General features: G+C 49.5%; 3 protein-coding genes across 6 annotated transcripts; 1 reads left to right on the top strand and 2 right to left on the bottom strand.

Annotated features, from left to right (window-relative positions):
- Nucleotides 1-71: 71 nt before the first annotated feature.
- On the bottom strand, nt 72-10,379 carry TNFAIP1 (TNF alpha induced protein 1). The gene is made up of 7 exons (XM_052658373.1): nt 10,254-10,379; nt 6,639-6,956; nt 5,924-6,093; nt 5,206-5,295; nt 5,069-5,121; nt 4,092-4,287; nt 72-2,695 (listed from the first exon to the last, which is right to left on the bottom strand). The coding sequence occupies exons 2-7, from the start codon at nt 6,841-6,843 to the stop codon at nt 2,459-2,461; spliced, it is 951 nt and encodes a 316-aa protein (XP_052514333.1). The 5' UTR covers nt 6,844-6,956; nt 10,254-10,379; the 3' UTR covers nt 72-2,458.
- A 249-nt stretch (nt 10,380-10,628) lies between these two features.
- IFT20 (intraflagellar transport 20) lies at nt 10,629-17,615 on the top strand. 4 transcript variants are annotated; one of them, XM_052657488.1, is made up of 6 exons: nt 10,629-10,747; nt 13,961-14,190; nt 14,352-14,480; nt 15,613-15,698; nt 16,652-16,755; nt 17,200-17,615. In XM_052657488.1, exons 2-6 carry the CDS (start codon nt 14,121-14,123, stop codon nt 17,279-17,281), a joined length of 471 nt encoding a protein of 156 aa, XP_052513448.1. In that variant the 5' UTR covers nt 10,629-10,747; nt 13,961-14,120; the 3' UTR covers nt 17,282-17,615. The 4 variants fall into 4 exon arrangements, with proteins under 4 accessions (XP_052513448.1, XP_052513449.1, XP_052513450.1 ...); XM_052657489.1 differs by having other exon boundaries at nt 10,667-10,747; nt 13,982-14,190; XM_052657487.1 differs by having other exon boundaries at nt 10,698-10,747; nt 13,938-14,190.
- Nucleotides 17,616-17,725: 110 nt separating this feature from the next.
- On the bottom strand, nt 17,726-26,160 carry TMEM97 (transmembrane protein 97). Its single transcript, XM_052657486.1, has 3 exons — nt 25,988-26,160; nt 19,915-20,059; nt 17,726-19,049 (listed from the first exon to the last, which is right to left on the bottom strand). Exons 1-3 carry the CDS (start codon nt 26,111-26,113, stop codon nt 18,790-18,792), a joined length of 531 nt encoding a protein of 176 aa, XP_052513446.1. The 5' UTR covers nt 26,114-26,160; the 3' UTR covers nt 17,726-18,789.
- Between the last annotated feature and the right edge of the window lie 1,775 nt (nt 26,161-27,935).

Here is a 27,935-nt window from a genome sequence, read left to right as displayed (position 1 = left end):
GAATTATGTCCACACAGCAGTGAGTGACCAAGCTCTACTCCCTGTAAGCACGGCTCTGAACCACTGCAGTGTAACACAGTTTTATTAGAAATTAGTGTTTGTTTCCATCACCTATGCTGAGCAACAGAGAATTGTAGTTACATGATAAAAGTTCTTTCATGCCAGGACCTGTGCCATCCTTCAGCAGACCCTGGTCAGGTAAGAGATCAGAACCTAATAATGCTGGGCCATGTGATTAACAGCAGGCTTCCAGTTTTCTTAGAAACTGACAAGGTTTAGCCTTCATCCACACTTTTTGTGTACATTCCCCAGGGCTGCTCAGAATTGAAAAATTCACACAGCCAAGAGCTGTTTTCTGAATGGGGTTGGGAAACTCAAAATTCCCCAAACCCTTACAACACAGTCTGATTTTAAAAGCTAAGATGACTTCAGTGAGTTCAATGTTAGTATTTTAAAACCAAAGAGATATTTTCAACCGGAGGAGATAAGTGCCCAGAGTCCCAGACTGTTGTGCTGTCTCAGAAAGAAAAGACTGCTCACCACTGAGACAGCTGAGGATCTCAAAGTCCCAGCAGTGAAGAGAGGCCCAGGGACTGGGGAGGTTAAGGGACAAGCATTAAAATACCTCAGTGGGGAGCTGGGACTTTTGAGTATTAAAGGGCTTCGGGAAGGCAGCTGAGGAAACAGACTGGTGGCCTCAAGCAGAAGCATTCCAGTTGCTGTGGGAAACCCAGAGTTGGAATCTGGCCAAAGAAATGGATTTGTCTTCATCTTGTTACTCCAGTGAAGGCTTGAAGAACGGTTCATAGCTGACCATCAAGGTGCCTCACCTGAAAGTCTTTATGCATTCAAGAATATGACTAGCGTAAAATGCCTGATTAGAGTCACCTTTCTCTTGCCCTAGCACAGGTCTTTGTGTCTACTAACCCCGGCCTGGCATTTGCCCATAGGCTCAACTATAAGCAGCCACTTAGCTATAGTCATAGTAGTCAAGAGACATGAACTTGATCAGCTATGTCCTTTCCTGACTGAGTGGGTACTGCTGAGTGCAATGCTGGTTTGTTAGGTTGGCTGAACAGCTCCCTCCTGGTGGCATTCCTTTAGAAAAGAATTCAGATAAGCAGCTGCCCGCGGGCCAAGCCAAACAGAAGGGAATGAAAACTGAAGCCATGGAGAGGAACTTGCACCCTTACCCAAGGGTGCGGCATCTCTAGAGCCAAATTTACCCAGCAAGAAAGAAACGAAGAACCCTTTCAAGGCTCTTAGGCTACACACATCCTCCTGTGTTCAGGGACTCACCACTGGGCAGAACCACCATCCCCAAAACCAAGAGCATGGATGGGGGCGGGGGGATGGATGGCCAAGCATAACCACCTCAGCGGGGCCCCGGGGAATGTGGGGCTGTGTTTGCTGTCCTTGGATGATGGGCAGGTGGGTGTGGGGCCCATGGGCTCCAGCCTCCCTGCTGCAGCTCCTGACCCCCGCCACCGCAACGGCCCTCTGGGCTTACAGTAAGTGAGGACAGCTTGCCTCAGAGCCAAGGGTGAGAGAATCAAAGAGAACAGTCATGTAAGACCCTAAGAGTCAGTGCTTATGTGACTCTGAAGATGCGGGGGTAAACTATCCTTACAGGGGTGTTATTAGGACCACAGGTCCTAACTTACACAAACTCACCCCGTCAGTGCTCTTTGGGTTGGCTGCTTGACCACTGTGGCAAAGCTAGAGCTGGTCAGTTTTTTTATTGCTTCTTTCCCCTCCCTTAGATTGACTCTACAGGGAAAGGGGAATTAGATCAGAAGATGACGTGGGTCAGGGCAGATTACAAATCTCCTGAATAAAAGTACAAAGTGCTTTAAAGAAACAGATCCCAAAGGTATCAAAAGGGCCAAGGGTTCTGCTTTACCGTGGATCTTGGAACCCTGGAGTGGTAGCAGAGATACCCAGTCCCCTCATTATTCAACTAAAACTAAAAACTAATCATTTCCTAGATTATTTGTTAAAAACGTAACTCATCAAGCCTGTGCTTAGGAAAAAAGGAGCCCCACCTCCTGTAAGAAACTGGGCCTCCACAGCACCAGAAGCCACCTTCCTCAGAGAGACTCGGTCCCCGTGGGCCTCCCCTGAGGCCTAAAGTAGCCTTCAGCAGAGCAAAGGCTCGCTCAGCCAAGGGCAGAGGGGAATGCTCCTAGTGGGAGGTGGATGGGTCAGTCCATTCAGCCCACGGGCAGAAAGGGAGGGGCTGAGCAAACGGGCCAGTCCTCCTGAAGTGCTTAGGGAGCCGGGCAGAGAAACACGAGCCCTCCGCTGCTCAGGCCCTCTGACCTCCCAGGCAGGTCCTGTCGTGCCTCTGGGTGCTGGGGCAGAGACCCAGCCAGCAGCAGAGTGGGGCGGCCGAGGGGGCAGGGCTCCACAAGAGGGGCGCTGGGGTGTCCCGTGCCCTGACTCCAGGAGGGTCTCGTCAGTCGCGATGGGAGGATTGGTGGCCGAGCTGCCGGTCATCGTAAGTGCTGTAGCGCTTGACGTGGATGCGGCGGACACGGTCCCGCAGTTCCAGGGTTTCCTCATCTTCACTGGGGGAAGCCTGGCTGCGGTTCCGGCTTGTGGCCTCCAAGAGGGAGTTGTCAGGGACTCGGGGGGTCTCATAGAGTAAGACGTTGAGTGTCTCCTCATAGATTCGGGCCTCTGGGAATTCCACCTGGGACAAGAAAACAGCATGAGACTTCATTCCAAAGAGGGCACAGCACGTCAGGGCCCTTGGCCCTGCTAACTCCATGAGGCCTCCAGAAGTCTCTCAAGAGACTTGACTTTCTGTCTTGCGAGGGCGGGCGGAGGTCTTCCTCTGAAGGAGGCATGAGGAGATGTATTCTACGGACATAAAGATGCAGAAGACTAGTACCCTGCCCCACCCAATCCCAGAACAGTGGACTAGTATGTGGTGAGGTCAGGGCCTTAGCTCTGTGGTCAGGCCTAGGTACAAACACAGCTCCCCCCACTTACTAGCTGTGGGGTCTCAGATTGAACTTTGTGGTGCCTAAGTTTCCAAATGTTAACACTGACCTCAGAGACTGTTGTGAATGTTATATGAAGATTGTAAAGTGTTGAGCAGAGAGCTGGGCACACAGAAAGCAAAAAAACCTACTTGCTTTGAGCCCTTCACATGCACACAGCTCTCCCCCGAGACAAGCTGCCCTTCCACCCTAGCAGTCTGTCGTCTCCTAAACACTGGGGGGCAGCTGTTCTCCAGGGAGGCACCGTCTGCTGGCAGCCTGGGGAGAGTTAGTTGGGTTTGTTGTGCACGTGCGCTCAGTCATGTCCGATTCTTTGCGACCCCATGGCTGCAGCCCAGCAGGCTCCTGTGTCCATGGGATTCTCTAGGCAAGAATATTGGAGTGGGTTGCCATTTCCTCCTCTAGGGGATCTTCCCAACCCAGGGATCGGACTTGCATCACTCGTGTCTCCTGTATTGCCACTGGTGCCATCTGGGAAGCCCGAAGATCTTTATATATTTATATATATATATGTGTGTATATATATAGAATATATGTATATATATATAATATATATGTGTGTGTATATGTAGAATTAAATTTTTAACAGCCCTAGTCTCCATTTTAGATTATAAAAATTGAATTTATTATCTCCTATCAAATCCCTTGTGCCTGGCAGTGTGTTGTCACTGCAGAGGCAAGCTGACTGACCAGGAATGCCCAACCACCAAGGGCTAGAGCTATTTCTGCTACCCTGCACTGCTTCTCCTCAGAACTGTCTCATTTTCTTAACAGTTCTGTTAAATTCGTACTTTCATTCTCAGATCTTCAAATGAGGAAACTGAGGCCCAGAAGGTCTAAACGTCCTATCCAAATGTCTTATCAGACCAGAATTCCGATCTGAATTGGGCCAACTCCAGTCACCCCGCTGGTCAACAGCCCTGCCTCTCAGCTGACCAGAGCAGAATTCTGTGCATTCCCTAAACTCCCTGCATTGGCTTTTGTCCTTGAGCAACACCACTGCGGTGGGTGTGGGAAACACAGCAGGATGTGCGCCGGGCAGTGAAAGGGTCAGCCGCACGCAGGCAGGCGGAAGCCCCGTACCTTGGTCTGCTTCTTCTCGGTGGCATACACGATGGAGGTGCAGCACACCTCTGCCAGCTTCCGACCCTGCCCGTAGAAGGACCAGCAGCAGATCTCATCGCCAATGACGTCCTTGATGAAGAGCACGCGACCGTTGAAGCGCAGGGAGAGCTTGTCGAACAGCTCAATGTTTTTCAGCAGGTGGTCATCAGAGTTGCTGAAAAACCGGTGAGAGCCCACCGGCCTGGGAGTGAGATCCCAGCACAGGGGTGGTGCAGGCTGGGCTCTCCCCTGCCCTCCCCTCCCCCATCGTGCTCACAAAATGAGGGAAAGTCAGGACGCCAGAGGGATGGTGAGAAAGGGTCATGGGCTCCCCTGTGAATCTGGGGGCCTCTGAGGGGAAGGAGGTAAGTTGGACTTAAGTTACAACAGAGAGAGCTGAGGGAGAGCCTCCTCTCAGCAGGCCCAAAAAGGAGGAGGCTGACTGCCGTCTAACAGGAGGAGGAGGACCTGTTGAGACGGCATTCGGCCTCCTTCCCTTGCTGCAGGGGTGACAGGAATCACTGAGGGCCTGCAGCCTCCTGCCTGTACCTAGCTATGGCCTGTTGAGAGGACACTGGGGGACGAGGAGGCCACTGGCCCAGATGCAAAGAACAAGGGCTGTCTCAAGAGGAGTTCCAGCCTCTTGGCCTCCCAGCCCTGTAAGAGAATGTGGGGAAAACCCCTGGCCCACTGCCGGACATGACACATGTTCAGTTACATGTTCATGTTCAGTCTTGTCTCCATCCTGGCCAGGGCCCTGCACTGGGTTCCAAATGCCTTGGCCCTGATTCCCCTTCTGCTCTCTTCTCCCAAAACCCAGACTCATGCCAACTGTGCCAGGCGTGCAGGTGGCTTCCCTTGAGTCTGCTGCCCAGTTTGTCCACTCAGCCCTTCCAGCTGCTTCTTCAGCCCTTCCCTGGGCATCATCCCCCACCCTTGCCAGGGTGCCCCCCTACCTGGTGTAGGAATACTTGTTGTTGCTCCTGTTGTACAGCAGCTTCACAACGGGCTGTGAGGGGAGAGAAGGTGAGGGCCAGGGACCTGGCACCCCCTGCCTGCCGCCCCTGGCGACCCCTTGGAGGTCCCAGCCTACCCTGGTGGAGGATTCGATGAGCCTTTCCTCCTCCTTCAGGGAAGTGATGATGGGGATGTTGCACACAGGCTGGTAGGAGTCCTTCTTGTCCTGGGTGACAAACAGCAAACAATCTTTTCCTTCCAGATCTTCTGTTTGCCAGGCTTTTCCCAGGAGCTGTCAGAGCCCCTCTGCCGTGGCTACCCCCTGCTTGTTGAGGCATCAGATAGAGACAGGAGGCCCCTGGCAGAAGAAACTGCCAACTGGCAAGCAGATCCCCACTTTGAGAAATCTAAACTCCAGATACCTAGGCATATAAACTAGAAGCAGGGTCTAGTCACTCCACCTGAGTCTGTCACCTTATAAACTGACTGGCTGCCAGCTTGCTGGGGCTTCCCTTGTGGCTCAGCTGGTAAAGAATCTGCCTGCAATGTGGGAGACCTGGGTTTGATCCCTGAGTTGGGAAGATCCCCTGGAGAAGGGAAAGGCTACCCACTCCAGTATTCTGACCTGGAGAATTCCATGGACTATACAGTCCATGGGGTCACAAAGAATCAGACACAACTGAGTGACTTTCACTCACTTTGCCAGCTTGCTTGGCCTGGGCAACATGGTGTGTCTAACTAGGTTTGGACTCATCTCATACGTGCCATGTGGTCTTCCAGGAACTGCACCCTACGTCCCTGAAGGAGGGAGCCAACCCCGCCCTCATCAACCCGCCCTGCCTCTGCCTCCGCACCTGCAGGGCAGACTGGCACATGTTCACCAGCCCCTGAATGAGGTAATATTTTGCTTCAGCCATCAATTCCTTGATCTCTTGCCGGTTTTGAGGGAGGACGATTGTGTCGTCTCGGAGGTAATTCAGAATGGTGCCAAAGTGCTTCCCGCATCGGTCTATGAGGATCCAGCCTAGGGATTCAGACAGGCCCCTGAGGGTTACTGTTTGTCTCCAGGTACCTCAGGGCAGACAGCAGGCAAAAGCCACCTGGCGAGCCTGGTGGCAGGTGATAAGGAGCACAGAGCCCACAGCACAGGGTAACAGGAGGAACCTCTGGCTCTGAGGCCCATGGCTGCTCTTCACCCCTCCTCCCTGAAACCAAGAAGACACAGGCCCTCCAGCCCACCTCCTGGCAACACAGAAACCACCCAGCCCTGCCTGCTTTCTGCCCACTGCTCAGGCACTCTGGTGATGGTTCTTAGGAGAATCTAGTCCTGTGTGAACATTTAAAAAGTACAGCTCTTCTCCCTGAAAAATATGTACACACACAACATTCCATGTACAGTTTCAGAGATTTCTGAAGCTGCACAAGAACTCCAGGTGAAGGAGTCCCGTGCTAGATGAAGAAGAAAAATGAATCTAGATTCCAGATCTGCCAGGCTTAGGCCGTGCTCTGAGGTCACTTCCTTCTCCCACCTCCCACCCCCATCCCGCCCAACAAGCCCCCGCGCCTCACCTTCTTTGTCAGTCAGCACCTCCATGCGCCCACTGAACATGGCCTTGAGCATGGTGTCGTGCCGGGTTAGTGCCCGCACAGTGGTGTAGTACAGGGAACCGCCCACATTGAGCTGGACGTATTTGTTGCCCAGGCCTCCTCCCTTGAAGCCGCTGAGCTTGGGCTTGGCCCCCGAGGCTGGGCACAGACAGGTATCCCCTGACATCTCCCGCTGCAAGTAGATCACCACACGGCAGGAGGTTGGCTTGGAAGGCTCCGCCGTGGTGGAAGGGTCACGAGTGAGTGGCCAGTGGAGGCCAGAGCCTCATACTCTCAGCGCTGTGAGCAGGACATGGGAGAGAAGACAGGAGTCAGTGGAGGAGAGCCCGCAGCTGGGAGGGGACAGGAAGACAAACACTGACCAGCCAGTCATTCTCTCCTTCTGAGCCCAAGACTCCCTGACAAGCTGAGCCTTAGGCAACGACAAAAAAGACATTCCTGATGTTCTTCATGGTACCAGTTACCAGGTCTGAGAGCACAGTTTTCCAGAACCCAGTGCTGGTCACCTCATCAGTCTCCCTGAGACTTGGCCCACCTCTGGGTGACAAAGAGGTCAAGCAAACTCTTGGAGCTAATCAGAGATAGCTCCAGGAATAGACTAGGCAGAGCAGAAGTCCTCACCCTGGGGATCCACCAGTTAGACTCCAGCTGTTTTCCTCTCGAGGTTCTCAGGATCCAAGATTTCCAGCCAAACCTACTGGGAATCTAGCCAGCCTAGGAGTTTCCCAGGAGTCCAAGGGACAGGATGCACTTCCTTTCTAATGACTCCAGGCTCGGGGCAGCCTGCACCAGTGCTTCCTTTGAGCACCACCCAGAGTCTGGCTTCACGAAGGCAAGTAACAACAACTTCAGGAGAACACAGATTGAGCCAGGCTGGAGGGAGCTGGCCAGTGTTCCTGGCAGAGGTTATCCTGGTTCCCACTGAGGTTTCCTGACCTTCCTCTTTTTTGGCATCAGCCCTGCCCTGAGTTCCTGAAATTGTCACCATTTTTCAGGCTAGAACAACTACAGGATGGCTATTTTTGCTTCTTTTTTCCTGAGAGGGGACCCAGCCCTATCTCCTCCTCTCTTCCCACCCAACAAGAATGGGGAAAAAGAACCAGATGATCAGTCTAAGAACACTTAGGTAATTTGGAAACTGAAACACTGACAGGAGTTTACAGGACAGAGAAGCAAGGAAAGCAGAGGAAGACATAGTCAGACCACCCCTTGTGATCTAGATTCTACATGTTTTGGCTATCTAAAGAACTGCTAGAATTCATTCACTGAGAGAAAACAGAAAGCCAACATTCTTTGCATGTTTACTCTGTTCCAGGTACTATTCGAATATATATCATCACTTCATTTAACTCCTTTGTCAATAAAACAATAGAGTGCCTACCAAGTTAAGCAGGAAGAAGAGATGAAATGATACTGTCCTTCAGGAATTCAAAAAAACGTGAATATTCTTGTTCATTAACAAGAATAAAAATAATAAGAGTATTTATCGTGTCCCTGCTTTGTGCCAGGTGCTGGGGATACAGATGAGAACAAAAGAGTCAGTCCTGTGAAGCTAACCTCATAGTGGGAAGACACATACAACAAGAAAATGAAAAAATGAGGCAATTTCAGAAGTGAAAAACGTACTTAATAGGGCGAGTGACTAGGAAGAGGGACTCATTTAGATGGGGAGCCAGGGTAAGGCTCTTTGGGAAGGTGACATTCCAGCTAAGCTCTTAAGAGCATTCCAGACAGATGGAAGAGTAGGTGCAAAGTTCCTTGGTCAGACGCAAGTTTTAGAAGCAGAAATAAGGCCAAGGTGGCTGGTGCAAAGAAAGAAGGGGGAAGATGGCTGGATGTGAAGTCAGGGAAGGCAGCAGCAGATCATATTGAAGAGTTTGGATTTTATATTAATTGCAGTGAAGATCGACTGTAGGGTTTAGAGCAGGGAAGCGATATGATCTAAGATCACCCTGGCTACTGTGTAGAAAATGGACTCTATGAATGCAAGAGAGCAAGTGTGAAGACCAGAAGTCTAGGCAAGAGACGACGAAGGCTTGGACTACAGTGCTGGTAATGGGAGTCAGAAAAAAAGTGAAATGACCTCACTTCATCATCATAGCATGCTGAAGTTTACATCATTATCTCCTCTAAGTGTAACCCAGAAGTGCACGGGTTTTCCCACATTTACTACTCCACTCTCCACACAGTGCTTAAGACAATGCCATGCACATTTGTAAGATTCGTCAATCTGTTAGACTGAAACTGTCCCCGAAAAGATTTAAGTAGGTCCCCGGTGGCGCCAGTGGTAAAGAGTGAAGTGAAAGTGAAGTCGCTCAGTCGTGCCCGACTCTTTGTGACCCCATGGATAGTAGCCTGCACCAACCTCCTCTGTCCATGGGATTTTCAAGGCAAGAGTACTGGAGTGGGTTGCCATTTCCTTCTGCAAACACAGGAAATGCAGGTTCGATCCCTGGATCGGGATCATCCCCTGGAGAAGGAAATGGCAACCCGCTCCAGTATTCTTGCCCCGGGAAATGCCATGGACAGAGGAGTCTGGGGGGCTACAGCCCATGCGGTTGCAGAGTTGGACATGACTGAGTGACTGACCATTCATCCTGGGAAGAATGTCCAAGGAAAGGCCAGGACAGGTGCTGTATGAAGTACTGAACTCCTTTGGTGGTTTGTCCAGTATGGATGAGATGAGCGCCCCGCCCCAGCAGACTGCCCAATCAGTAAGTAAGCTTGAATGGTATGAGATAACTTTACCAAACTGCCCACCCGGAAGGAATAAATCCACCCCTTAACAGGTTTTAACAAGTTCTCTATGCATTTTGTGTCTAGCCCCAATTTCCCCAAGATCAAAGAAAAGGAGCTCACCAAAGGTTAGGCGGCTGCCAACAAAGGAAGACAAATCCAAACTAATCTATTCTTTTCCAACAAAGCAATTGCTTTGAGCCCCTGGATGACGTCAGCTGAGATTCCAGTTGCTCAGATTCCGCCCAGGCCAATACGTTCCAGGAATCCTGTGGCAGGTGACGCCCCAGAAGGTAATTCCAGTGAAAATGAAGTTTCCACTGAAAGCCTCAGAGCTCTTCCTTCCGGACTTTGTGTGTGGGTATTTGGGGATGCTAGGGGCCTATCTGTGTCACACTAGGCAAAGCGAATGGGAACCTAAGCGAAATAAAGGGCAAACAATCACGGTGGTGTTAGAAGGTGGGGTCCTAAGGAAAGAAGGTCCCAGAAATTCGTCACACCAGGGATGGCGAGGGGAGGAGCCGATCTTGGTCAGAGAGGGCGGATCTAGCAGAAAATCCAAAGTGTAATTCTATTGCTACATCCAAAAGGTGTGGGCAAATTTATCCAGACCCAACCTCTCCATGCCAGTGTAGAGTCTTTCCCAACTCGTACCCCTCCTCACTATTGAGAAACAGAGACCGGTTCTGACACCCATCCCCAGGGGAGGATTTGAGCTCTCCACCCCCACCCCCCTTTCGCCGTCCCACGCCTTTTCCCCAAGACCGCGTGGGGCTCTCTTTGCTCAGCCCAGGACCCAACCATCCCTTCCCGTAGGGCATGGGCCGGCTCGGCTCTCACCCTCCCCGGTGGCGCCTCTCCTCTCAGCTGGATTGCAAGTCGACACCGTGCCGCCCCCGAGCTGTGGCCGCTCGAGCTCCAGCAATCCCGGGCCGAAACTCGCATCCTCCACCCAAGGACTCCGCCCCAAGCCGGCGGGAGCCTGAGACTAGAAGGCAGGGCAGGCCCAGCACCCAATCAGGGCGGAGGGAGGGGCCCCTGAGAGTATTTTGCGCTGAGAGCATAGCTACTTCCGGCAGCATTTCCGGCGCAAAGGCTCTGGGTCTCGTAGGCAGTTATCCTTCCTCTCAGGCCTCTGTTTCCCAGCAGGCCCTGCGGGCTTGATGGGTCTAAGTGCTTCCGGGGTCAGGAAGTGACGTTAGACGTAAACAGGTTCTGTCGCCGTGGCAGCGGCTGAGGCTGCTGGGCAGGGTGTCGGCGGCAGCCGACTGGAGAGAGGCGCTGACTTCCGACGTTAGCCTGGGTCGTCGGCGCTGTCGCTGCTGGGTGAACAGGTAGGCCGTGACCCCGGGTTGGCGGGCTTAGGGCAGGCCCGGGGTGAGATTAGCCTAACAGGCCCGTGCCCCGAGGAAAAGCAGTCCCGGGGCGAAAGAAACGTGGTAATTCCGCCAGGCTCTGGGAGCGGTTTTACCCCCGGCTAGGGCCTGGAGCTTTACGCGCTGCTGCTCGCAACTATCTTAGGAGGAAACCGCGGCTCAGATTAAGTTCAAGGAGTTTACGTAGTGAAGACGCGAGCTCCACACCCAGGTCTTCCTATTTTTCCCCACACCCCACGGGTGGAGCCTGTTCGGAGCGCCCAGCGTGGTTCCGGGGAGACCCCGGGGGTGGGTTTGGAGGAGAACGCGTCACCCTCTCATCTTACTGGAGCTCAGTCCGGCTCTTGGGCCCGGTGTTCCTCACATGCGCGTGTGGTGGGAGTTGGGAGAGAATCCGGTAGTCGGCTTTGAACCCTCTCCGCTTCTTCTCCGGTCTGACCCTTCTCATTCAACTATCCCTTCCAGCCGTGCAGCTGGCTCAGGCCAGGTACGCGGGAATCTTGCCTGACTCTCTTTCACTCCTCCCCAAACCCTTGCCTCAGTCATCCTTTGCTAAGTCCTATCAACTCGACTTACAAAACATCTCAAATCGGAACACTTTTCTTCAGCTCCAAGCCTTGGTTACTGAAATAGCCTGCTCTGTTTTCGCAGTCATTCATACCACATACATTTGCTGAGTGCCAGTTTCTGTGTAGGCATCATGTTAGATGCTAGGGTAACAGTAATGAGCAAGATAGTTGTAGCTCCCTCCTCTTTCTTCCTCCGACCCATCCTCTATCCTGGGTCTTGGTGATCTCTCTAAAGGGCAGATAGTCAGATAGACTATGCCACTCTGCTGAGAATCCACTGGCTGTCCGTTAAACGCTTATGAGAAAATCCAGGCTCGTTACTGAGCTTTCAGAGTCCTCCGCCATCCAGCCCTACCTAGCCTTCCCATCTCACCTCATCCCGTTTCTCTTTATCCCTTGCTCAGCCTTTCAGCCACACGAGCCTCTTGGCTCTTGTTACAGGTTCCATTTCTCATAGCCTCAGCATCTTCACAGGTGCTTTTCCTTCTGCCTAGAAATACCTCCTCCTCCCTTCACTTGACAAACTTCTGGACAGCCTTTAGTTGTCAGCGTGTCACTTTTTCAGAAGACTTTTGTTTGCAGTTTTGGGGGGTAATTTTGTGTCCACGTGAATTTTATCCTTCTGCTACAGCTTCATGTAGCACCATGTGCTTTCCCTCATACTTTTATCATAATTTGTGATTATTTGTTTACTTCCTGCCCAGAGGTCGGGAACTTAAAGCACTGAAGCATTTTCTTCACTACTCTATCCCCGGGACAGTAGATGTTTGTGAATAAATGCAAGCTCTCTGGGAAGGGAGTGCGAATTGAAGCAGATCTTTGTGCCCTCTGGTTATTTGAAGCAGTTTGTCTGGTTAGTTACTTGTGTGTGTGCTCAACTGTGTCTGACTCTTTTTGCGGCCCCTGGACTGTAGCCCGTCAGGCTACTCTGTCCATGGACTTTTCTAGGCAAGAATACTGGAGTGGGTTGCCATTTCCTCCTCGAGGGGATCTTCCCAACCCAGGGATTGAACCTGTGTCTCCTGCATTGGCAGGTGGATTCTTTACCACTCACCTGGTAGGTGCTAAATGCTTCGACAAGTGGTCTTCAACCTTTTAGGCACCAGGGACCAGATTCATGGAAGACAGTTTTCCCATGGTCAGGGGGCAGAGGCAGGGCGGGGTGATGATTTGGGGATGATTCAAGTGCATTACATTCATTGTGCACTTTATCTCTATTATTATTACATCGGCTCCACCTCAGATCATCAGGCATTAGATCCCGGAGGTTGGGGGCCCCTGACTTAGACTATATGTTTAAATAGGACAAATAGGAAGACAGATCTTTTTAAAAAGCCCAATTACAAGGGAACTCTGGATGATTAAAGTGTTTCAAAAGGAAGATGCTAGTTGACTTACTTGAATGGACTGCAGTGAGACCGGGGCCATACATAGCTAGACATGTGTTAGTTGGCCCACACAATGTTGGATGTGGGTTTTGGGTATGTTTTTTTTTTTACTTAAAATTTTTGAATTAAAGGAGATACTGTTCTTTAAAAGTCAGATTGCATACATAAATCTGGATTTCTGGTCCTCTTGAAAGTCAGTTCTGGCAACAGTGGAACTTGATTCTTTTTAACCCTTGCTCTTTCTGTAGTATACCTACCCTGGCAAGTTGCTCCCAGAATCACCCCATTCAGAACAGAACTTCTCTAACGTATCAGGAAGGGAAACGGGAGGCTGGGGGAGATGAGAGGGAAGGACTGGTGCAGGGCCAGGCTGTGGTAGCCTTTGGAACACTGGGGGTTTCCAAGTTGGTTTAGGAGCCAAGAGCTAGACCTCAGTAGCATTGCCTCCCTTTTTAGACAGGGCATGTGCTCTCTTATTTTTATTTTGTGTGTGTGTGTTTAAGCCAAAATGAGGGTGAGTTTTCAGTGTTTCCTTACCAGAATTGAGGCATCCTTTGGACCAGGAATTCGAGGTGGCCTGGGAAGGGAGAAGATAACTCTGCTGGTTCTCATCTACAGAAAAAAAAGACCAACATTAGCTTGGCCCACAGGGTATTTCTGCTCTGGCTCCACCCGGCTTTCCCTCCCCATCCTCTGTCCTTTCGACTTCTAGTCAGGAATAGGCCCTTCTAGTGGCTTTGTGCTCCTGTCCAGGCTGTTTCCTCTGCTTGGAATGCCTTTCCCTGACCTCCTTACTTGGCATGTTCTCGCTGATATTTCACTCCTTTTTGTGTTTTCTGCTAGAAAGAGACTGACCCAGCTTTGGGTCCCAGTTGAGGCAGGTGTGCCTGTGGCATACATTATGGGTAATATTCTTACCCCTGGCTTCTTGTGTTTCTTTTTCCTGTGTTTATTTTTAACCCTAATTTTTAATTCACTCCAATTTTCTCTTTTACTTCTTTCATGTTCCAGCACTATATTTGAAAAGCTCTTTTATGTCCTTTTGGGTACATAACTGGGGATAAAGAAATATGCTTATGGCTCCCAGCTTAGTTCACACATCACTCCCTCACCCCGAGTTAACTGTTCTCTTTTCCTCCAGCTCTTTAGTGATATTTCTGTGAAAGCACTTAACACAGTATAATTTTGCAGTGTCCGTGTCTGTCTCCCTCCAGCTACACTCTGTGCTCCTCCAGGGCAGGCACCATGTTGCGCGCATCTTTATCCCCAGCATCTAGCAGTGCTGGCATGTAGTTGGCACTCCAGGAATGTGTGTTGAATGAACGATGCCTGTGACAAGCAACTGGACTTTATTCTTTCCTGACCCTTGCTCCTATGACACACCTCTCCCTGGCTGACCCTGTCAGAGAAACTCTCTTCTCTGGGGAAGCTGGAAGGCAAACAGGTGAGGCTCAGAGAGGCGGAGGCAGAGGGAAGGGAGGGAGCCTTTGGAACATCTGGGCTTTTGGCCTTGGTGTCCGGGACCAGGAGTGGGGCTGGGCTGGAAGCTGGCTTCTCCTTGAGGGGCTGGGAAGTGACTGGGGACTGGGGCTGGTTTCTTTACAGCCATGGCCAAGGACATTCTGGCTGAAGCAGGGCTGCACTTTGATGAGCTGAACAAGCTGCGGGTGTTGGACCCAGAGGTTACCCAGCAGACCATAGAGCTCAAGGAAGAGTGCAAGGACTTTGTGGACAGTGAGTGTCGTCTGGGGGGACATGGTGCCACGCAGCTTTGTGTGTTGCCCCCACCCCGACTGCAGCTCTGGGCCCTGCCCGAATGGAGCTGCTGTCTCCCAGGAGGTTGAACCTGGCACTCCTGAATTGCCATGTGCCACCCACCTTGTCTGCGTGCCCTCCTATGCTCTCAGGTAGTCCCAGGGCACCAATCAAACACTGTTGTGGAGACAGGAGGATGTTTGTTTAGGTAGGCCATCCCAGGAACCTTCAACTTCAGAACCATGACTTGGGGGTGGGAAACGGAGTTAGGAATTGATTTCTTGGGAGAAATAGTGTTCTCAGTGGCAGACTTTCCATTGTTTAGAGTGAGAGTTGATCACCTGGAGTTTGGAGAGGCAGTTCAAAAGACTCAGTGGTCATTTTTTTTTTTTTTAAGCTAGTGATAGCCAGGATGCCGCCTGTCCCAGCAGCCAAACAAGCCCAGTAGCAGCAAATATAGAGCAGATGTAGCCAGTATCTGAGCCGTCTGGGGCGTCCATAGGCTCTGGAGAGAGCTTGACTGGCGGAAGGTAGTGGGTCCTCTCACACGTCTTCTGAACACTCTGTGTATGTTGTCCTACCCTCTGGGTCTTAGTTTACTCCTCGGTAACACGGGTTCCACTATACCCAGGGACACTGAACAAATGAGATTAACTCCTTAAATGCTTTGAGCTTTTTATTAGCTCTGGTCACAAGTGGAAAGCCCCCAGTCCCCACCAAGTCAAATCTAGTGTCTTACCTGCGGCTTGCCAGAGGCAGCGTTCATATCCTGAGGCGGTCCTTTCGTGAGGTCAGTCCTTTGTGCTTCCTGTCATTCCTAGGACAGCAGGATGCAGTCCATTCCGAAGGTGCGCCCATCAGGAGCCTCAGAGCCTGAGCTACAGCTTCTGGCTGGTTCAGTGGGGACTCAAGATCCAAATACACCCCAACCCAGCTCTGGGCTCATGGCCACCCTTCTCTAGTTTCAGATCAAGGCTGTCAGACACCAAATGGCTTTTCACACAAATTAGAAGAGGCGGTTAGCCCTGCCCTCTCGCCACAAGGAAATGCTGAGGGAGAGTGGTAAGGGTGAAAAATAAAACATTCGTTTTTGTTCTTCTTTCCACAAAAGAAATTGGCCAGTTTCAGAAAATAGTTGGTGGCTTAATTGAGCTTGTTGATCAACTTGCAAAGGAAGCAGAAAATGAGAAGATGAAGGTAAGGTCAGCAAGTATTTCGTCTGACTTTTGGCCTGGTTCACTAGTCTCTCATCATTCTGCCCCCCCACCTTGTTTTTTAATCTGGTTCTTAAAAAAATGATTCTGGTTGTGCTGGGTCTTCGTTGCTGCTGTGTGGGCTGTCTAGTTGTGGCGAGCCGGGTCCGCTCTTTGCTGTGGTGAGCGGCCTCTCACTGCAGCGGCTTCTCTTGTTGCAGAGCACAGGCTCTCGGGTGTGCAGGCTCGGGGCTGTGGCAGCAGCTGCAGCGCACAGCCTTAGTTGCCCTGTTGCCTGTGGGATCTTCTCACAGCAGGAATGGAACCCATGTCCCCTGCATTGGCAGGCAGATTCTTAACCACTGGACCATCAAGGAAGTCCCCTTATTTATTTTGGTGGGGAGGGCTAGGTGATGGGGGGTTCTTTTTAAGAATGCCTGTGCAAATATTGAATGATTATGTTGCATACCTGAAACTAATATATGTCAGTTATACTGCAATTTTAAAAAGTCCTGGTCCAGTTAACTGACTGTTGAACTCTTACATGCCAGTATACTCTGTTTCCTTCAGTCTTCACATCATCACTGAGATATGATGAGTATGATAGATGGTTTTCCCTCATTTACGACGGAGCAACTGAACTGGACTTACCCTCATTTTATAAATGAAGAAATGAAGGCGTGCAGAGTATAGATGACTTAGCAAAGGACACAAGGCTGAATGGTGCACCAGATGGGCCACTGTGCGCCAGGCCCTGCAGATCCCTAGCTCTGCAGATGCTGAGCTGCCGCTCTGTTCTCACCAGGCACTTTGGGATCAGGAGGTTAAGCCTTCTTCTGACTTACTCCTAAAACTCTGAAGCTCGACCTTTCCCCACTCCATAGCCCCATGGTTCCTTCTCCAGTTGAGGACTTTAAGGAAGTCATGACCTTCTTTGGCAATATCATGTTTTTCTAGGCCATTGGTGCTCGGAACTTGCTCAAATCTATAGCAAAACAGAGAGAAGCCCAACAGCAGCAACTTCAGGCACTAATAGCAGAAAAGAAAATGCAGCTTGAAAGGTAAGTTTTGTCGTAAAGCAAGTTCTTTACTCAACTGCAATTCTGTTTTTCTTCTTGAATGGTCACCTCTTACCCTTGCTCTTCATCACTGTTCTCCCAGGAATAGTGTCTTATCATCCTGATTTGAAGATTTTAAAAATAAAATTAATTTGATGGGAAGAAAGTTTGTTAGTCAGAGAGCCTTTCGTAGTTTGAGGACACACACACTTGAGTGTCTGGAGCTGGCTGGCTCTCTGCAAGGGAGCTACTCAGAGCTGCAGACTTCTCAGGGGTAGCCCTAGGCAGAGCTTTGCCTCATTTCTCCCTCTCTTGCCCTCACTAACTTCATTTTAAACTCACACCATTTCTTGGAATCATCTAAGTCGCTTCTGTTCTTCTCTGGAAGAATTAAGTTCATGGTTTATTTCATCCATTTTGAGAGCTTCTAACAATTTTGTTTTTCAGGTATCGGGTTGAATATGAAGCTTTGTGTAAAGTAGAAGCAGAACAAAATGAGTTTATTGACCAATTTATTTTTCAGAAATGAACTGAAAATTTCATTTTCTAGCAGGAGGGCAAAAAAAGGGAAAAAAACCCCACAACCCCCAAACCAAAAAAACCTCTATCATTCCATGACTTGACCAATGACCCAAATGTGTCATGTGAGAAGCTGTGTGAAGAACTGCAGCATCTCTGAAGGCAATAACAAACCTGGGGGAGTTTGTTTCAGATGTCAGTGCTTATCTGCAGGTGAACATCCAGTGGCCATCGTGGTCCAGGTTCTCACCTCTTGCATTCTCTGTCTGAACTGAGCAGCCTGTCAACTTTTTTTTTTTGTAAATTCACAAAGCTTTGGAAGGAAAAGCAATAAATTATTTTCAAATGGCTTGATCTACCTCTTTTCCGTGCCCTTGAAGTATACATTTATTAACCCATTGTAAAAACCCTGGACTCTCTAGCCCTTAGTCCACAAAACCAAACCAGGCAGTGGTCAGCAGCTACCTTTATTTTGACCAGACACACGAGTCAGATGATATTCCCCCAAAATCAGATCATTAGGGCTTGTAAGCAAAATAGGCAAGAAGGGGGAACTAACCAGGACCAGCATCTACCGTTTTTCCTGTGCGTTCACAAGTCTTTCTGAGTCGGCCTCGAGTATGAACTTAAAGCTATTAGGATACCAAATAAAGAGCCCTTATCTGCACACACTGGACCTGTCATGGCCAGCCCCCCACCCCTACCCCAACTGGGTACAGGACAAAGAATTATGAAACTATTTGGTAGGATGAAGTTATCCAGTAGGAAGCATTCCTCCAGCTCAGGCTTGAGACACCAGACCTCAGAGTAAAGGAACCCATGTGGTCTGTAAAAACTAACGGAAGACTAAGGTTTAGAAAGAGAATGAACAAGGAGACTTTAAAAATTCTCTTCTCCTGGGATGACCGGTTTTAGGACAGAAACAATATACCTTCCAGTTTGATCCATTTCCAACTGAAAGTCATGCCAAGGTTGAATCTTAAAACTAAATTTATAACCTCTTACAGAATACTTCACGCCTACCTAGGGGGAAGGGCAAGGAAACAATTTTTAATGAATAGTAGAGAGGTGTAATTTCAGACTGAATTTTGCTCATCAGTGATATTCTGTAGAGACTCATGAGTCATAGTTTTAGTCACATGTATCCTGTGAGTCGAATGACTCACGAACATGCCAAGCAGGCCATGTTTCTTGGAAGTTTATCTTATTTCTGGTCTGGTTCTGCTTTGAGTAATCCTGCAGTGGCACCTGGGGACACGCTGAGGAGACCTTTGGTACCACTTCCTATCACCTAGCCCACACCCCTCTGCCCGTCCTCAGGTTATCAGTCAGTCTGTGTCAAAGCCCTTGGAAGGTGAGGGTTTGGTGTGTCTCCTGCCAGGGTCTTGCTCATGTGTGTTGCTGCTGGTATGGTTCAGATTCTACTGAAAACATGGGTTCTGAGCACTGTTCCTGGTACTGGGTCCAACAGGAAACTGCCCAGTGGTCACCTCTCCCCTGGACCTGGGGGCATTTCTTTCATTTTTTCTTTCTTTTCTCCTCAGACTTGTAGTAGGGGTTCCGCACCATGAAAAGCAGAAGTATAAGAGGGATGAGAAAGTAGGGGATATAGACAGATATCAGGAATAGTCGTTCCTGGAAAGTCTTAGGTCCTTGTCCTCTGAAACGACTGGCTTTGGAGAAATCGTCGAGTAGCACCGTGGAGAGGATGGGAATCAGAGTTGTCATGGTGTGAACCGAGTAGATGATGGCAGGGATGCGGATCCACTTGCAGCCTCCTGAGGTCAGCGAGGGGAGAAAGAGCCGGGTGAGACCTGCTCATGGCTCCTGGGAGCCCACCACACCCTCCACCCTGCTCCCTTCCGTTCAGTCATTCTACCTCCTTTCCCAAGTGGAAACAAATGGAAAACTGGATGTGATATAATAGCGTCCAACGTGCAGTCCTTATGTGACAGCTGGAGCCCTAGCACTGACTGCCAAAGAACACGGGTGGAGTCAGAATCAGAAAAACTCTGGGGCAGTAGAATGGCCATTAGAAGGTAAACTCAGCCGGTCTCAGATACAGTGGGTGGGGAGCAGGCAGCTCTGCCAGCAGCATCTCTCCGCTAAGTACATATGGATAAGAAGAATCAACAGATTCTGCTAAGACATGGATTTGAGGGCTCCAGTGGGAAATAACCTGTATAAGTTTATTTACAATGAACACTGGTATGGCCACCTTCTTTTTATAAATAATAGTCATATGGGGACACTGGAAGAATCTTTAAGTGAGAAGTCAGGCCACTTAGGGATAACTTGCTGCTACTGCTTATAAGCCAGTATGATACTACCCAAAGCAGAAAAATAAAAGCCAAAACAAAAAATGCTAGGAAAACAATAGAAGGGAAGAAGTTCAGTCGGTAAAGTAGCCTCAGGTGGCATGTGCGCGAGATTTCCAGTCGACTGAGGCAGTCCTGCAGCCGCACTGACCCTAGACACTATCCTGAGCCACACTGGTGTCCCTTCACAAGATCGATCCTGACCGTTGCCACTTCTGTATCACCCTCACACATCCTCCAGAGACCATTCCCCTTCCTTGGTGGAACTTTCCCCAAAGATTTCTGAGACCTGGTCCCAGAGCAAAAATGGGATTTCTCCATTTACCTTTGAAGAAGGCATATGCTGCAATGGGAAAGAAAGGCAGCTGAAACACAAGCTCGCAGAACAGGAAGGACGTGAACCACACCGGGGGGTTCTGGAGCAGAGGGTCTTTGAACTCCTTGATATACCACTGCTGCAGGTTTCTCAGCTGGGAAAAGATGAGAAATATGGTGAGTACAGCCACCTGGGAGGACTGGCTTCCGCAGCTCCAACCCTCTGGACGTGCCTCTCATCACCCAGCCCCCTGGGCAGCAGAGTCACAGCTGGTCGGCCAGCAGCACTCACGGCTGGCTTCAGTGGTGCAGCCTAGATGGTCATTTAATTAAAACTCACAAGCTCTCCCAGGTGGCACTAGTGGTAAAGAACCCACCTGCCAATGCAGGAGATGTAAGAGACACGGGTTCACTCCCTGGGTCAGGAAGATCTCCTGAGTAGGAAACGGCAACATACTCCAATATTCTTGCCTGGGGAATTCCATAGACAGAGGAGCCTGGTGGACTACAGTCCATGGGAGTCGGACACAACTGAAGTGACTTAGCACACACACACAAGCTCTAACTCAAACGTACCTTTGCCAGCAGCTTTTCTCAGCTCTTCCAGCCCCTGTGTGCTGCCCAGAATTGATCTGTGATAACATACATCCAGGTGTTGCCTGTCAAGAGCAACACTGAGTGGCACTTAGTAGGCTCTTAGTTTGCTGAACACACAAACAGGATGTATTGGCCAACAGTATCCTTCTTTATAAAGAAATGATATGAAAACCATCCTGTTGTCTTTTCACAACAGCAACTGCACACCAACCTCCAAGGGCCAGATTTCCTCAAGTACAGAATTTTTTTTTTTGGCGGGGTAGGGGGTGAATGGAAAGAAGGTAAATCTAACCTCTGTGAAGATGCAGTTTTAGACAATTTAAATAATCCCCAAATCTCAAATTCCTCTTCATTCTTAACTCCCCTAGTTTAAAAGGTTTTGTTTGGTTTTCTTGGGAGATCCGTAGGATATTTGTAGAGAAACAGACTATAGCTTTGTGAGTGGCCTCAGTGCTAGCATGGGCCCCTCCTTCATAACACTGCCAAAATGAAAGAGGCAGATCCATGTTGCCGGGGAGTGGGGGAGGCAGCAAGGGGGTCTGAGGTTGCCCCTTTTGTACTCCTAGTCCGAAGCCTAGGGCTCTCCCCAGAGAGACTACTGAAGGTCTGTGGCATTCAACCTTCTGGAGATGGCGCCTTGATATTATAAGACAACTTCCAAGCTAGGAATCTGGCTTACAATGGAAAATCCAAAGATACTTTTCCTGTTAACTTTTAATCTAAAGACTCACTATTGTGAAATAAGAGGCCTCTTTGCTGCGAGTGACCTTTAAGCATTTGTCCCTGGATATTTATCCAGGAACACATTTAGTATAATTAATGACAAAAGGGCCTCAGCTAGATAGCCAATTTATTGACCAAGTGATCTTGAATTTGTATTTGACTTGAAACTTAAATTTATGGAAATATCCTTAGCTTCTTCCTAAGCACTTTTCAGGATAGTAATGTGGTAGAAAATATTCATCAAGGTTAAATCCCTGCATCTCTCCTGGACTCTGTTTTCTCATCTGTAAAACAAGCAACTTGGACTAAATGTTTTTTAAGATCCTCTTTTGCTTTCTAGATTTAATTCTAAAAAAAATTGGAGGGACAGACCTATTTTAAAAGATTTACAACAAAATTTAAAGGCATTCTGATTCATTTGAACTTCACCTTCTACTTAATTAGTATTCATTCTCTCAGATCCACTTATTTCATAAATCCAAGCAGATTTGTACAAGAAATTTGTCATTTCTAAGAGGTTCAGAATGATAATAGCAAAATTTAAAATACAGTTGACCCTTGAACAACATGGATTTGAGCTGTGCAGGTACACGTGTACCTGCACACACATGTACAAGCATTTTTTTCAACAGTAAATGCTACATGGTCAGTCAGTGGCTGGTGAATCAGGATAGGGAGGAGCGTGAGTACCAAGGGCTGACTGTAAGTTATAAGTGGATTTTCAACTGTTTGGAGGGTCAACACCCTTAACCCCCAAGCAGAGTGAAGAGCATGGCACCTGGGGGCAGAGTGCCTGAGCAAAGCACTTAAATCTCACTAAGCTGGTTACCTAATTATAGTACCTACCTCATTGTTGGTAAGATAAAAGCAGTTAATACTTATAGTCCTAGAACAATGGCTCAGTTCAGTTCAGTTGAGTCGCTCAGTCGTGTCCAACTCTTTGTTTGCGACCCCATGAATCGCAGCACGCCAGGCCTCCCTGTCCATCACCAACTTCCAGAGTTCACTCAGACTCACGTCCATCGAGTCAGTGATGCCATCCAGCCATCTCATCCTCGGTCGTCCCCTTCTCCTCCTGCCCCCAATCCCTCCCAGCATCAGAGTCTTTTGCAATGAGTCAACTCTTTGCATGAGGTGGCCAAAGTACTGGAGCTTCAGCTTTAGCATCATTCCTTCCAAAGAAATCCCAGGGTTGATCTCCTTCAGAATGGACTGGTTGGATCTCCTTGCAGTCCAAGGGACTCTCAAGAGTCTTCTCCAACACCACAGTTCAAAAGCATCAATTCTTCGGCGCTCAGCCTTCTTCACAGTCCAACTCTCACATCCATACATGACCACAGGAAAAACCATAGCCTTGACTAGAACAATGGCTAGCACATAGTAAATGCTAAGATTACTTGAAAATAATTAATAAGGACTTGGAATTCAGTTTAATCTTACTAAATCTCAGCATGCAACTACTCATTGATTATTCCCCAAAAAGGTAATAAAACTGTTTCGATTAATAGCTGACTCACGTTTGACTCAACTTACCACTGTTATTCATTAAAATATTCACCTGGCCTACGCACATGGATTTCTAGACCAGAGCTGCTACTGAACGGTCTTGCACTCCTCTAAACTTAGAATGAGCACACAGGCTGATTTCAGGCCTAGATGCTCACCTGTTTTTCCTTATTTTAATAGAAGCAATGCTGCTGCTGCTGCGAAGTCGCTTCAGTCGTGTCCGACTCTGTGCGACCCCATAGACGGCAGCCCACCGGGCTCCCCCGTCCCTGGGATTCTCTAGGCAAGAACACTGGAGTGGGTTGCCATTTCCTTCTCCAGTGCATGAAAGTGAAAAGTCAAAGTGAAGTTGCTCAGTTGTGTCCGACTCTTCGTGACCCCATGGACTGCAGCCCACCAGGCTCCTCCGTCCATGGGATTTTCCAGGCGAGAGCACTGGGGTGGGGTGCCATCACCTTCTCCATCTCCAATGCTACCCAGATGCAAATGATATCACAAAATGCTTCCATCCTCTCCAAGTCTTAATCCAAACTGAATTCTTACTGTTTCACAGAGTTTTTTCCTAACAGTTGATCTGGTTCAAACCAAGAAAGGTATTTGCAAATTTCAGTCTAACCATTATGTGATCTCTACAAGCTTTTTAGTTCGAGGAGGAAATTTCTTCTCTTTAGGGAGGAAAAAACACAACAGATGTTAAAATTTGGTATCTTTTTCAAGGAGAATCTGAAAATAACTCAAGGCTTTTATTATTATTATTTTCCCATATGGAAGAAACACATCCATCATTGCCCACCCCAAAGCAACAAAGGTGATTACAGACACAGGCCTTCAAAGCCGAGATACCCCGGTACAGCTAAGGCCTTTAAATAACATCAGAGATAGAGACACAGAGTTTTTCTGGTCAGACATGGCCTGCTTTGGCCCTTGACCTTCGACAATAAGTCAACTGAAAAAAATAAAGCTAAGAAAACTTTACCAAATCAAATATGTAAGTTTAAATGGGGTCTTTATGATTTTGAACAAATTTTAATTGTATTTTGTGAGCAAGGACTTGTGGGAATGGCACATTCAGAAAAGATAAGGAAGGGACTTCCCTGGCACAGTCCAGTGGTTAAGACCTCGCCTTTCAATGCAGGGGATGTGGGTTTGAACCCTGGACAGGGAGCCAAGACCTCACATGCCTCGAGGCCAAAAAGCCAAATCTATGCAACAGGAGCAGTACTGTAACAAAGTCAATAAAGACTTCAAAAACAGTCCACATCCAATTTAAACAAGAGAGAGAGAAACTAACAGCTGTTCGGTCCAGTAAAGGCTGGCTACCTGGAGTAATGTAACTGGCCAGGAGTAAAGGGACTCATAACACGTGAGACCGTAAACAGGCAGCCTGCCTGAGTTCTGTTGGCCAAGATCATGTACCACCTGGGCCTAGGCAGTAGGCTGGCTGAATAATCTTAATCATACTAGCATGTATGAATGTAACCCCATTTGGCAAAAGTGACTTTGCAGATGTGGTTAAAGTTCTGGATCATGAAATGGGTAGACTATCCTGGTTACCTGGTGAGCCCTAAATGTAGTGACAAGTGTTCCTACAAATGTCGGGCAGAGGGAGATTGAACTAAAGAAAACAAAGTAAAGACAGAGGCGGAGATTGATGTGATGTGGCCATGAGCCAAGAACACCTGCAGCCACCAGAAACTGAAAGAGGCCAGGAACAGATCTTCCACCAAGACTTTCAGAAGGAATCAGGCCTGCAAGACTCATTTCAAACTTCTGACCTCCCAAACTGAAAGAGAACAAATTCGTGTTGTTTTAAGCCACTTTATTTTTGTAACTTGCTGCAGAAGCAAGTGGAAACTAATACACCTTGTATATGTTTGAGCTTGTGATTTTACTCAACTCTCTTTCTTAACAGTTGAAGAGCCCTGACTTGCCCAAGGTGCTCAAGAGGTTCTTAAAAGAACCAAATCCCCAGACTTCAGTCCAATGAAGTCTTGCCACACACAGCCTACACTTTTCCCAGGAAAAGGAGGGTCAGAGATCTTCCTAGTTACGCTTGGGGCTAGAAACAAACCAGACTATGGAGTGGGGGTATATTGTTGAGCAGTGGCTCTTAACCTTCTTAGTAGGGTCAGACCCCTGAAAAAGTTGATGGAAGCTATGGAGAGCACAGGACACACACAATTCCGCATACCCCATGAGGGGTTCATGGGCCTCAGGTTAAGAACCCCTGCTTTGCAGAGAAAACGCATTTAAGGAGAAACAGAGGCAAAATCATCTTTAGGTAGACAAGTCAGGCTTGCCTATAGTTCTGCTGACAAACTGGAGAAGGGTAGAACTGAGGACTGGAATTCCATGATAGTAGGTTATAGGGTCCAGACATGAAAATTAATCTGAAAAAATCAAAAGCATTTAAAACAAAGTTTAAAAGAGTGTTCTCCAACAACCAGGAAATGGGGCCTTTGCCTGTGTTTCTACTCAGATGATCATTCCTATTCAAACACAATTTTTAAAAAGGCCCTATTTGCAAGGTATCCTTAATTTACTTCAGAGATTTTGAAGTTGCAGGATCCTAATCTTGAAATTAAGACATTCTCTGCCAATTTCTTTATAGAGGCATCTAACTCTACGTGCACGATATTTCTTTGGGATTAGTCGGTATTTTTAAAGTCCTCCCAGGAAACACAACTTTAAAACCAATTCCACATGTAATTTAGACACTGGTTCATCCACTCTGTGTGTGTGTGTGCGCCCAGTGGCGTCGGACTCTTAGCGACTGTAGCCCACCAAGTTCCCCTGTCCCTGGGATTATTCCAGGCGAGAATACTGGAGTGGATTGCCATTTCCTCCTCCAGAGGACCTTCCCGACCCAGGAATCAAACCCATGTCTCCTGCATCTTTTGCACTGGCAGGCGGATTCTTTACCCACTGAGCCAACCTGGGAAGCCCATTCATCCAGACCCTTTCCCTCAAATACGGACAACTGACTAGAGCTGGGGTATGAGAGTCTTTAAAAATAAAAAGAGAAGAACTGTCTTCAAAGGGGGCAAGGTGTTTCCCCCCGGAAGCCTGGGAGAAGCCGCCGGGAGAAACAAAGAAAAGCCCAAGACGTCGAGGTAAAGAGCGCCGGCGGAACCCAAGGAAAGTGGGAGAGAACCCTGAGTGGGCGAGGCCCGAGGAGGCGACGTGATGGGGACGCTGGGGCAACCGCTGCGACGAGGGACCCCAACCCCGGCGACCGGGACCGAAGGCGCCCTCACCTCGACGGGGTAGAGATCGCGTGGCAGAAGCCCCTGCAGGTCCATGAGCAGGGTGATGGGGATGTGGGAGAGGAAGTAGAAGCCCAGCAACCACTCTAGGCCGCGCCGGGCGCCCGGAGTCCCCATCGTCCGTCGGCTGGGCTGACCGGGAGCCGAGACGACGCTCACCGGAACACTACGTCGGGAAAGCGCCGCGCCTGAGCGGTCCCGGGACCCCCGCGCCCCGCCCCGTCCCGCCCCGCCGCGAGGGCGACGCCGGCTGCTCCCATTGGCTGAGAAGCCGCGCGCGGGCCGGGAGCGTCCGCAGAGGCGGCCCGGGGACAGTTCCCATTGGTTGCGAGGAGCGCCGCGTGAGGCGGGGGCGGGGCTGTCCGGGGCTTCTCGGGGCGTCCGGGTCGTGCGCCGCAGCGCTACCCGGCGGCCTTCTCTCCGCGGCCGCGTGCGCGCTTGGCTTCGCGGCGTTTGCCCTCCGTGGCCCTTTCACTCATTATTACTCTTCCGTTCCTTCACTCCATCCGTTTAGTGCTTGCCGAGCGGCTCCTTTGTGCCGGGCCGTGGGGACTTAACGGGAATGGAGCGCCCAGTGCAGTGGGGTCTCACCCACCAGGGCCGGCTGGACATTGCGTGGTGGTGGTCCGTGCCGTGGCAGCAGTCCCGGGCCTGGGAACAGGGGGCAAGATCCCTGGCCTGCCGGAGTTGAGGGTACCGGAAGCTTTCCGAAGGAGGTGTAGGAGGCAGCCAGCCTCAGTTCAGAAAGAAGCACGGTGATATAGGAGGAGGTAAAATTGCCAGATCTTGGTGATTCGCTGTGGAGAATAAGGGAGGCTCAAGGGTTCGTTTTCAGGCCGCGCAAATACTGATCTTTAATTACATACTGGACCTGGGTCTGCCCTGGAACAGGACAGGTGGGGCACCCATTCACTGAGAAGAGGGACATAGAGAAGTGAGTCGAAGAGAAAGATAATTTGGTTGTGGCCATGTTGTTACTGAGCAGAATCTGCAGCATGAGTGGAAAAGTCCCGGAGGCAGTTAGGTGAACACGTCTGAAGATGGGGATTTGTGAGGCATTTGTTGGACGTGGAAATTGTGAGAGCACAAGACCTGTGAGAGATCTTGGATGACCTCAGGGGTCAGGGGAGGAGGGGGCTGAGATATACAGGTAGACAGCAAGAGTGTGATGTCTCAGAAACACAGGGAAGGAGGGGGTTCTGCTGTCTCCGAACACTAAGTGGTACCCGCCTGTGACTTGTGAGAGCAGCTGTGGTTGTTGGAGGCAGGAGCCGGATGATGACAGGCCGGCAAGGAGCCAGGAGGTGAGGAAATGGAGGTAGGGAGTTAGATATGATTATGAACTGGAGGAGAAAGCCGGGGCAGGAGGTGGAGGGAAATGTGCTCAAGAGAAGGCTGATTTATCTTCTTTTCAGAGAAGAGAAACGAGAGCACTTTCATGTGTCTAGATGCTGCTTGAAGTCTCTGGGTCGGGGGAGAGGTTGTCCAGACAGGAGTTGGAGAGAATGGATCAGGGTTAGGTCAGAGGTGCACTGTGCTCCCCAGGGTGGAGCACGAGGACAGAGAAATGGTGGTCAGCTTCGAGGACCCCGCTGAGATGTGTGGCCATTGATCTGGGGGCCTCTCCCAGGCTGTGTGCTTTGCTCCGTTGTGAGGGCTACACAGAAAAAGGCTGTTGGGGTGAAAGTTAAGAAAGACAGCGTTGATGTTGAGGAGTTGAACAAGAGAGTGATTGAAGAGATGGAGCATGCAGTTCGAACAGGATAGGGAGTGGGTGATGTAAGGCCAGAAGGGGCTGGTAGACTGGGAGAAACTGGAGAAGTGCACGGATTTGAGGCCTTGCAGAGGCATGACTGCTAATGCGGTGGGAGAAACTGGACGAATGGGCCCGAAGGATGGGCGAGCAGAACAAGTGGTACAATGTCTGGGTTCTGGGTAT

Source organism: Budorcas taxicolor, chromosome 19 (genome assembly GCF_023091745.1).
Source record: "Budorcas taxicolor isolate Tak-1 chromosome 19, Takin1.1, whole genome shotgun sequence".
Taxonomy (NCBI): Eukaryota; Metazoa; Chordata; class Mammalia; order Artiodactyla; family Bovidae; genus Budorcas; species Budorcas taxicolor.
The sequence above is the reverse complement of the archived record's forward strand: the minus strand, read 5'-3'. Positions and strand labels throughout refer to the sequence as shown.

Excerpts from the sequence above, each read along its gene's own strand:
- TMEM97 (XM_052657486.1), bottom strand. The coding sequence starts at position 26,113 with ATGGGGACTCCGGGCGCCCGGCGCGGCCTAGAGTGGTTGCTGGGCTTC. Across the intron at positions 20,060-25,987 it reads GCGATCTCTACCCCGTCGAG|CTGAGAAACCTGCAGCAGTG; the intron begins GTGAGGGCGCCT and ends ATCTTTTCCCAG. Across the intron at positions 19,050-19,914 it reads AGCATATGCCTTCTTCAAAG|GAGGCTGCAAGTGGATCCGC; the intron begins GTAAATGGAGAA and ends CGCTGACCTCAG.
- TNFAIP1 (XM_052658373.1), bottom strand. The coding sequence starts at position 6,843 with ATGTCAGGGGATACCTGTCTGTGCCCAGCCTCGGGGGCCAAGCCCAAG. Across the intron at positions 5,296-5,923 it reads TGTGCCAGTCTGCCCTGCAG|GACAAGAAGGACTCCTACCA; the intron begins GTGCGGAGGCAG and ends TTTGTCACCCAG. Across the intron at positions 4,288-5,068 it reads AACAAGTATTCCTACACCAG|CAACTCTGATGACCACCTGC; the intron begins GTAGGGGGGCAC and ends CCGGTTTTTCAG.
- IFT20 (XM_052657488.1), top strand. The coding sequence starts at position 14,121 with ATGACACACCTCTCCCTGGCTGACCCTGTCAGAGAAACTCTCTTCTCT. Across the intron at positions 14,481-15,612 it reads GTGCAAGGACTTTGTGGACA|AAATTGGCCAGTTTCAGAAA; the intron begins GTGAGTGTCGTC and ends TTTCCACAAAAG. Across the intron at positions 16,756-17,199 it reads AAGAAAATGCAGCTTGAAAG|GTATCGGGTTGAATATGAAG; the intron begins GTAAGTTTTGTC and ends TTTGTTTTTCAG.